The sequence below is a fragment of the Lolium perenne genome, chromosome 6 (assembly GCF_019359855.2).
Source record: "Lolium perenne isolate Kyuss_39 chromosome 6, Kyuss_2.0, whole genome shotgun sequence".
Taxonomy (NCBI): domain Eukaryota; kingdom Viridiplantae; phylum Streptophyta; class Magnoliopsida; order Poales; family Poaceae; genus Lolium; species Lolium perenne.
In genome coordinates this window covers 206,761,292-206,771,399 of record NC_067249.2, presented here as the reverse complement: position 1 = coordinate 206,771,399, position 10,108 = coordinate 206,761,292, and the positions used below count along the sequence as shown (strand labels likewise).

At 44.6% G+C, this 10,108-nt stretch overlaps 1 protein-coding gene across 1 annotated transcript; it reads right to left on the bottom strand.

Annotated features, from left to right (window-relative positions):
• Positions 1-453: 453 nt before the first annotated feature.
• LOC127306278 (potassium transporter 25) lies at positions 454-5,079 on the bottom strand. Its single transcript, XM_051336896.1, has 9 exons — positions 4,922-5,079; positions 4,266-4,749; positions 4,112-4,165; positions 3,626-3,886; positions 3,483-3,535; positions 2,523-2,646; positions 2,159-2,413; positions 1,621-2,027; positions 454-1,427 (listed from the first exon to the last, which is right to left on the bottom strand). Exons 1-9 carry the CDS (start codon positions 4,961-4,963, stop codon positions 795-797), a joined length of 2,313 nt encoding a protein of 770 aa, XP_051192856.1. The 5' UTR covers positions 4,964-5,079; the 3' UTR covers positions 454-794.
• Between the last annotated feature and the right edge of the window lie 5,029 nt (positions 5,080-10,108).

Here is a 10,108-nt window from a genome sequence, read left to right as displayed (position 1 = left end):
CCGGATAAGAATGGATTGATTTCATCTGAGATAGAGAAGACAACTCGTCGGGGGTTTCAATTACGATCGGATGAAAGTAACTTCTGATTCGGGCGGAAATATTCAGACTTTGCCCCGACTAATCACGGGAGTAAAGAGGATGCGGCATGGTCCTTTTCAGCATTGTAAGCACTTTATCATTACATCATAATCACGATCATAGCCTCGACCGATCTTCCACTCAGACAAAGAGTACTCCACTTTTCAGGTGTGGATTAGAGGTCCATGCATTGCAGATTCAGATACAAATAATAATTAGCCTGACCTTTCTAGTAAACATTGCAGACTCGCAGTGCCACCAGCAGAGCAACAAGAACAGTAAGAGATCAAGGAACGCTACCAGCAAATGGTCAAGGATACCAAATCAAGGGCCACCTCAACCAAAGGCTTGACTCAGCAGTTCCGGAGTATGTCTGAGGTGCACAACTGCTAATTCTTTTGAGTATGCTGCTGATGCATATTGGAATTTTAGTCACATGCAGTAAGAACATAAAAGTTTCTAAACATAAAAAACTCTATCTCTCTAGGCACTCTTACAGACTTACAGTTCAATCAGCAAAGCAACAACAGCAAACAGATCCAGGAAACAGAAAACTAAGGGCCAACTCAACAAAAATCATGACACTTGATGGACAAAAATGCACACTTAACTCCAGCATGTACTGCCATCGTGGGGTGTCGGGTTAGCACTGATATATACAAATGGAGAAACAACACCTCATCTGACCTCTCTACCTTTCATACAGCTGCTACTATCAGACTTGGTACACCATTCCTACCTCCAGAGTGGAAGCATGGGGTATGTTAGCGGCATAGGACGGACCGCGGCTGTTCCTCCTCAGGAACTCGTAGATGAAGTTTATCACGATCCGCTTCACGAAACTAGACCCGCTCTTCGCCTTCATGTGGGAGTGCCCCAGAATGAAGGACATGCCGGCCTCCCTTGCATCCATGAGGTCCTGCAGCTCGGCTCGTACCTCAGCATCCACCTGGGCGCTCTTTGGTAGAACAAACCTCGGTTTCTTTCGCTGTTGTGCCACAGTCTGCTGGTTTATCTCCTTGTTAGAGGATATCGATCCATCAACTTCACCGTCCTCCTCCCACAGTGGAATGCTGCCGCTCCTGATGGAAGAGAGTTTCTCGGAGGCCTTGTCTGCACCTTCCAGAGAGCCATTCTGGTCAGGTCCCCCATTACGGATGAACTCTGCAATGCTGTTAATTAGATCCTTCTCAAATTCCAGGTCATCCTGCTGCACATCACGGTACCCATATCTGACAATGACCCTGTATAGCCTGTACTCTTTCGGACCAATGCGACCCACCAGAAATCTTTCTTCTGGCTCAACATGTGGCACTGGAACTGATTTAACACAGAGAAACACCAGTACCTGATAAAAAAATATAACTATATAAGCACTGTAGAAGCTAGATGCACAAATTGATTGGTGGAATGGCCTAATTTATTCAAATTTCTGAGAGGTACAATTCAGACACACTGGCAGAAATTTGGTCGACAAATATGTTAATGAACATAGAACGATGCACGATGAATAGGAAAGATATGGTAAGGTGCCTCCATACCTGGTGAAATGCTGGCAGATTAGTTACAAAGTGGGAGAAAATGGCCGGAATTCCAGACATAAGCTCTGTATGTATCAGCCCAATGCCCCGAACGCGAACAATTCCCAGTGAAGGACCGAGGTTCAATAGCCAATTTACCGAAACCTTGTTTTGAACATCAAACTCGTACTTCTTTATTGTGCCATAGTGCCACACAGACATGACTATCATAAATACGAAGGAGAGGGTAATAGGAACCCAAGCACCTTCATGAACCTTGACAAGGGCAGCTGAGAAGTAGAGTACTTCGATTGAGCCAAAGAAAACCAGGAAACCAAGGGCAAGGAAGATACTCTTGTTCCAGCAAAGCACGATAACCAATGACATTAAACAAGTGGTGACAAGCATAACAGTTATGACTGCAAGACCTGTAGTAACAATTTGATAAGGAAATCCAAATCAGTGCGCATGAAAAACAGAAGGGGAACAAGAACTATATGTAGACTGTGTATTACAAGGTGTCCATAGGAAGAACTGTCTGCATATTAACTTGTCTCACCTTGTGCGTTCGTCAAGTGCTTCGTGTTATTGAAGCCAATAGTAACAGCCAGACAGAGTATCATCAGGATCCAATTAATTTCAGGGATGTATATCTGACCGTGCACCGTAGAGGACGTGTGCACAATCTTTACACCTGGGAAGCAACTTAGTGCAGAACACTGCTTGATAATTGAAAAGGTGCCAGTAATAATTGCTTGGCTTCCAACTACAGCTGCTAGTATAGCAATCACTAGAACAGGATATCTGAGTTTTTCTGGAAATGCAGTTGTATACATCAATGCTTGAAAATAAGAAAATCTCATATTTATCAATTGCTTTATCAGCAATATTAAAAATGAAAAAAAGCAAACCCAAACAGGTACCTGGTACTGATACATAGAAGCCAATATGATAGTCATTCTCAAAGCTGTGGTGTTGTGAGATATAAGCAGCTTGTCCCATGTAAGCCAGAACAAGGGCTGGATAAACCACAGATATGAACGCAATCTGTTCAAAGCAGAAACATGACAATAAGTAGTTGATGATAATCAACCTTTTAGTTCAACAAAGGTGAGTAGCACATGTCCAAGATACAAATACCATGTGGTTAAGATGTGGAATGCTGTAGAAGGTAACGTGAAATGTAGGAATGGGTGACAATGACTGAGCATACATACAATAGTCCCATATGCTGGGTCAAACTCAATTTCTCAAAATAGACAAGAAACTAAATTTGTATCTCCTACAGAGGGAAAAGTAAAGATCACCAGGTACCAAGGAAAGAACTACATCTGGACAAAGCTGAAACATTGATTAACCTTTTGAATGCATCAGTACATTAGTATTGTCATTCACATGTAACCTTCACACCTATACAGAAAATAATATATTTGGGAGACTGCTGCTTTTGAAGACGATGTTTACTGAACAAGAACCTGACCAGGTACCTAGAACTGATGATCACTAAAGAAAAGCAATCAAATGATAGGTGCACAAACAGGGCGTTAACATCATGGAGAATTATAAAGAAATATCACTTTTAGATTGAAGTGTTATTTTTATTATACTTTTTTTTTCTGAAGTCTGTAGTATCACAAATATGGATGTGTGGATGTCATCTAAGAAGGAATTATTTTTACCCTTAGAATTTACTCATGCAAGTACTTAATGATAGAATAACAATGACAGTACTGAGGTAAAACTGAAATGGTCGGATCAAACAAATCGACACTTTGACAGATGCGAGGTTAAGTTAAGAACGGGTAAGCAGAAGGGCTATCACCATAAATCATGTTTAAATTATTGCTATTAATGATGTACGCTGTAAAAGACTCGTGCCATACCTGGATTGATTTTTGCGAGAAATGTCCAAGATCTGCATACATAGCTTCCGATCCTACAAGTGATATCATTTCAAGTGAGCCCGTGTTTGTTGCTGCAATCCCTCAAGCAGAGTCACAGCTAAAGAGTAGGCAATAGCCTGTACCTGTCACACAGAGAAGGATTCCACCCAGTGACTTCCAGCCACCTGTCTGAGTCTTCTTGAGAAATTGATACATGTAGTATGGCGAAAGGGCTTGATACACATGGTGGTTCCAATGGATGATGTTATAGAGGCCTATCATGCTGATGCAGAGAAGCCAAACACAGATGATTGGCGCAAAGATACACCCAACTCTGTGTGTGCCATAGTGTTGCAGAGCAAACAAGCATATGAGTATAGCGCACGTCACGGGAAGTCCTACATCTGCACATTGGCTTGTAGTAGTAAGCATCTCATATCATGCATATATGGCCTAATCAAACATAACAGATACTAGCCAAGAAATGCAAAACGGTTGTTGAGTGGAGCCGTAAAACCAGCTCAACTGGGGTGAGCAAGTAGAATCAAACATTGGCATGGATGCAACTGTGCCAAGAAAAATGTGGCTAGCAATAGAAACAGCTGAAAGAAGCGAGATGCTGAGCCTACATTTGTGCGTCTCCTTCTCCATGGAAAGCTCGAGCCCGGAGACCGCGGAGAAGACTGAAAAAGTATATGGACATGGTTGGGTAATAAAGAAGAGGCCGGATAAGCAAGAAGACAATGCCAAGAAGACCAAAGATGGGGGAGAGGGGGGTCAAACCGGAGACCGCCGGGGTGAGCACGCCGTCGCCGATGACCATACAGGTCCCGAGCAGCGCGAAGAAGAGCAGCATCCTCTGCAGCAGCCTGTACCTCTCGAGCAGCGTCCTGGCCCTGGACACGGCCCCGTCGCCACGGTTGTGTTCCGCCGCCGCGAGGTCCTCGCTGGTGCCGCCGCCCGGCAGGAGCCCGGCGCGGACGTGGCGGCAGATGAGCGAGTAGAGCGCGAAGGTGCCGCCCTCGCCGCCGTCGTTGGCGCGGAGCACGATGAGGACGTACTTGAGGAGGGAGACGAGTGTGAGCGTCCAGAAGACGAAGGAGAGGACGCCGTAGATCTCCTCGTTGCCCGCCGAGTGCGTGATGTCGTCGCCGGCGAAGGCGCTCTTGTAGACGTAGAGCGGCGAGGTGGCCACGTCGCCGTAGACCACCCCGAGGCTCTGGTACGCCAGCAGCAGCACCCCGCCCCACGACTCCCCGCGCTGCCTCTGCGCAAGGAGGAGGAGGAGAAGAAGCCAACCGAACTCGAGCGTCAGCAAATTGACCCAAGAAGAAACCGCGTGCGCGCGCGCGTGCGTAGCCTACGCAGAAGTGCAGAACCCAACAAGAAAGGAGCCGGAAGCTTTGGCGCGGAATCCAAGAAACGCCGAGCGAGCTCACCTTCCGCGGCGCCCCCGCGCCGTGCGCGAGCTCCAGATCCATGCCGCGCTCGCTCGCCTCCTCAATGCGCCGCGGCACCCATCGCAGGCGCGGAGTGTAAATTTGCTGCAAGAAGTCAGATTTGTGGGCTTGGACGCGTGCGGGAGGGAGGGGGAGGGAGACAGCCCGGAGAAGAAAGGGAGACACTCCTCCTCCGCCCCAACTTCCAGTAGTAGCTAGCTTCCTCCAACTCACACTCCTCCTCCTCCCCCCTAGCTAAAGCTACTCTCAGCTCCTCCGCTCGCGTCTTTCTGATTCGCTTGGCGCCCGTGCTGGTAGGGGACAGATTAGTAGTAGGAGTGGCCGCTTTTAATTTGCCTCTCCAAGAACGCCGCGCGCGACAAGTCAAACGGAACAAGGTCCGGCGGAGAGACTGGAGTGGAGAGGGAGAGCAGCCAACCAAGCAATAGAGCGAGCAAGAAGCAAGAAGAAGAAGGAGATAGGGATGTGGTGGCGTGGTGCCGCGGCGGTGGCGGTGGGCTCCTCCTCCTCCTTCCCTGCGGGCGCTCGCGGAATTTGGTTTCCGCGATACTTTTTATGTGGAGTGGAGTGGAGCGGAGCGGAGCGGAGCTGGTTCGCGTAGCCGCGGAAGGTGGCAGGAAGGAGCGCGTGCCGTTGGGCGGAACGGGACGCGTGTTTTTTTTTGAGAGGGGGACGGAACGGGACGCGTGTTGGTGGTGGTTTATCATCGCGCGCGTCCGGTTTGATACGTGGTTGCGCCTTTTGTGTTGTGTTGCCCATCTACCCTATTGCGCCTTTTCATGCCAAATCATGTGCCTTTTCATCACCTTTTTTTTTTTTTTTTGAACAGAAAGAAATTTTTATTACTTAAGCACATTTTACAGAGAGCCACGCTATTTGCAGAGAAGATGGCCTGAGTTGGACATTGACCTGACTCAGAGCATATACACCTGATGGATACAACATTCGTTTGAATTCTAGTTGCTAATCTAGCATGATGATGTGCTTTAGTATTGTAGCTTCTCTGCAGATGAGTAATCCTGCTAGATTGGAAGGAAGAGCTTGCTTGAATAGCTGCAATGAGTGGCCTGATTGTCCAATGTCCTGGAGCCGTGACGATATTTGTTGCAGCTGCTGCAGTCGCCAAGATAGAACTATCGGTATAGAAGTGTGGTTGCTGTAACTGAAGTATTTCAGCAACCTTAGTGGCCAGCAAAAGGCCAAAAGCTTCTGCCTGCAAAGGTGAAGACGCCGGAGGGGACCTGGCCGATATGTATAGCTAATTGCAGTGTCCAATGTGCTCTGTTTTGATAAATATACCTATGCCTGCTTGAGCCGTTCGGGCGTCTTGTCAGTAACTTCAGTGCATCACAAAAAATGGTTACCCCTTCGAGATTGGAAGTAGTGTGTATTACAGGCCCCGAAGAGTTGAGTTGTTGTAAGCTCGGTTTACCCGCAGAGGGTTTTGGTCCTTCAAGCTTCATACCCTGCATTATAGCATTTGAAACAGCAAAAATATGGCCAGGGCTAGAATGTATCCTGTTAAAAAGACAGTCATTTCTTGCCTTCCACAAACACCAGAGGAAAGTGTATAAGCTTGCTATATTAACCTGGGGATGCCCAGATGATAATAAAACTTGAATCATGTCAGGAATATTACTATGAGAAGCAGCTAGGACTTCAGTTCTAAGATACCAAGGATGAGAATACCAAGCTGCTTTGGAGAAAGGGCATAGGAAAAAAAGGTGCATGTCATCTTCTACACAACCACATCTAGAACATTCAGGTTTAATATGCCTTGATAATCTGCTTGCCCGTTTACCTGTGGCTAGCGCCTTACGAAGGAGTCTCCAAGCAAATGTTTGGACTCGAGGTACCATCGTATTAGTTCGCCAAACCTGATTGAGCAAAGAGATGATCTGCTGGGATACTTCTTTGGGCTGCTGGTTAACAGGGAGTGAGAGATTATTGAAACAAAACTTGTAGGCGCTCTTAGGAGTACAGCGGAGGAGTTAATTTCCATACTAAAGTATCTCGCTCATTTGCATTTATGATCGGAGTTTGAAGAATGGCATTGGCGGTATTAGGAGTAAAAGAGAACAAATCAATTACGCATTCCAAGCCTTTTGGTTAGGTAACCATAAATCTTTGACAATTTGGGTATACAAAAGGCGGAGTTTGAATATTAAGATTATCATAAATAGTTTCCCACTCGAGAACCAGGGGTGCTCAGTTGAGCTGTTTCCATCAAAGATTTGATAAAAAGCTGCTGAAATTAAAAGAGGTTTTACCTTGAGTATAGCAGTCCAAAATGCGAGACTTGGGCTTATCTGGTTTGGCTCTCAGGATGGAAGTGTCGTGATGGTATTTTGCTTTCGGTATCAAGGCTAGTTGACTATGAGGTTCTTTTGCTAATCTCCAGCCGCCGAGAGAATAAGACTTTGGTTCATTGCCTGCAAATTCCTAACGCCTAGTCCTCCAATTTTCTTTTCCATGCAGATGTCTGCCCATGCCCTTAGGCACAAGCTTTTTGTCGTATCCTCATCTTTGACTCCTGTCCACCAAAAATTCCTAATGATAGCCGTGAGCTTTGAAAGGAATTTCTTGGAGAAAAGAATGTTAGACATATAATAGACAGGTATAGAGGCGAAGACTGATTTTATAAGGGTAAGCCTAGCAGCATGTGAGAGTCTATTAGCTTTGTAGGCGGTTAATTTTTGTTTAAATTTGTCATAAACAAAGTTGTAAGCAACAGATCTATCTTTCGCAGGAAGAATAAGAGGATGGCCAAGGTGAGTAGTAGTGTTATTCATGTCTGGAACCTGAAAGATCTGTTTGAGATCATGCTTCACCTGCAAAGGTACACTTTTGCTGAATAAAATGGCAGATTTATTCCAATTTGGAACTTGACCAGAGGCTTGACAAAATTGATTTAAAATGTTGGAGATTGTTAAAGCTTCCTGCACATTAGCCTTTCCACAAACTAACAAATCATCTGCAAACATGAGCGAATGAATGTGTGGGCAACTTGGTCCAAGAGAGATACCTGACATGTGGTTTTCTTGTAAAGCATCTTGTAGAGCTAACGAGAGCTCATTCACTGCAAGAACAAAGAGATAAGGGGACAGGGGACATCCCTGTCTTATACCTCTAGAATTTTTGAAGCGAGCATAAGATTGACCGTTAATGATAATAGAAAAGGTTGGCGAAGAGATGCAGGCATGAATAAGATTTATGAAATGAGGATGTAGACCTTTGCATGCTAACGCAACATCCACAAAATGTCATTCTAACCTGTCAAAAGCTTTCGCCAAGTCGATTTTTATCATGAAATCTTGGCTGTTCCAGGAAGATAAAGAGAAAGAGTGTGCAATTTCTTGTGCAACTATAATATTATTGCTAATACGTCTACCTTCAATGAAAGCTTGTTGCGAGGGGTGGATATAATCTGGAAGATGATATTTCAAGCGGTTCGCCAAAGATTTAGCAATGAGTTTGTAAATGACATTACACAAGCTTATCGGTCTATAATCCGAAGGCAGAAAGCATGTCATTTTTTTCGGAATGAGAGCAATATGAGTATCATTAATATGTGGAGGAAGCGTACCTGTTATGTAAAAGTTCCTGATCAAGGCGGTAACATCATCTCCTATCCAGCTCCAGGCTGCCAAGTAGAAACCTACATTGAAACCATCCGGCCCCGGCGATGCATTTTTTTTCATAGCTTTGAGAATCTCCCAAATTTCCTGCTTATTCGGGATTGAATTTGTGAAATCCTGAGATTCTTGTGGATGGGTAGTATTTAGGGTTGACCTGTCATTGTTAGCACTAGAGGAGCGGAAAATATTCTGGAAATAGCTCACAAATTCAGCAGCTATATCATCTGGATCATGCAAGATATTACCATATACGTCTTTAATGGCAGCAATACGATTACGCCGTTTACGTTTAAGGACCGCATGATGGAAGTACGCAGTGTTTCTGTCTCCTTGTGTAGCCCAATGCTTTTTTGCCCTCTGCCTAAAGAATTCTGTGAGTTTTGTCATGGTTTCTTCATATTGGGCAATCAAATTTGCCTGAAGAGAGTGGTCCTGCATATGTATTGGCTGCAACTGAATGTTATTGATTTGATCTTGTATGATGTCTAGTTGTTGCTGCATGGGCTTTTTCTTCTTGCACCATCTCTTCAAGGTTCCTGCAAGGTTAGTGGTCCTAGCATGGAAAGGTTTATGAGTAGTAACAGCCCAAGCATTTTTTGCAGTGTCCAGGAAGTCATCTTCCATTGTCCACCAGTTTTCAAATTTGAAATGAAGTTTTGGTCTATGAAATTTTGATTCAGTGGAAATAAGTATAGGTGCATGATCTCCAAACATGATTGGCAAGTTGAAAACATTAGTGTTAGGAAAAACACCACACCATTCGGCATTAGCAAGGCAGCGGTCAAGTCTTTCAAACACAAGCTTAGAAGAGAATCGTTTATTAGTCCAGGTATATGCCGGACCGCTAAAACCCAAATCAAAAAGACCACATTGTTTAACATACGCATTGAAAGCACGCATGCGGTACTTATTTACATTTACTGAGGTAGTGTCTACTTCATGCATGATTTCATTTAGATCACCAAAACATAGCATAGGTTTCCCTAGATTATCAAGCACAAAAGTGGAGACATGGTCCCAGATAGTCTTAGTGAGATGATGATGAGGGTCTCCATACACACAAGCCAAAGCAAACTCAACGTTAGTAGGAACATGAACAACTACTGCTAGGATGACATAATGGTTGTAAAATTTTATGGAGACCTGAACATCATCGGACCAAAGTAACCAGAGCCCACCCGAAAGGCCTTCTGAAGGAACTACAAAGCTTCCAACAGTGCTGTGGAGTTCATCAATCTGCTTTAGTTTAGTCGGTGAACAGCGAATTACACTTGTTTAGATGGAGTAGGAATATGCTAATGACGCTGTCCAACGTCACCGTACCGTAGGAAATATAACTAAGCTCTACATCGACATGTAAAACGAGGTAAAACAATATGGATAAAGAGATATACTAATATCGTGTAGGTACCAATTACATCATGTATCTGCACCAATAAAATGATCAAAGACATTAGAGATGCATTTGGCTAAAAAGGAAAAAAAAAAGACAAAAGAGAGCCCGCCACGGTGATCGGCATGTCAAAGT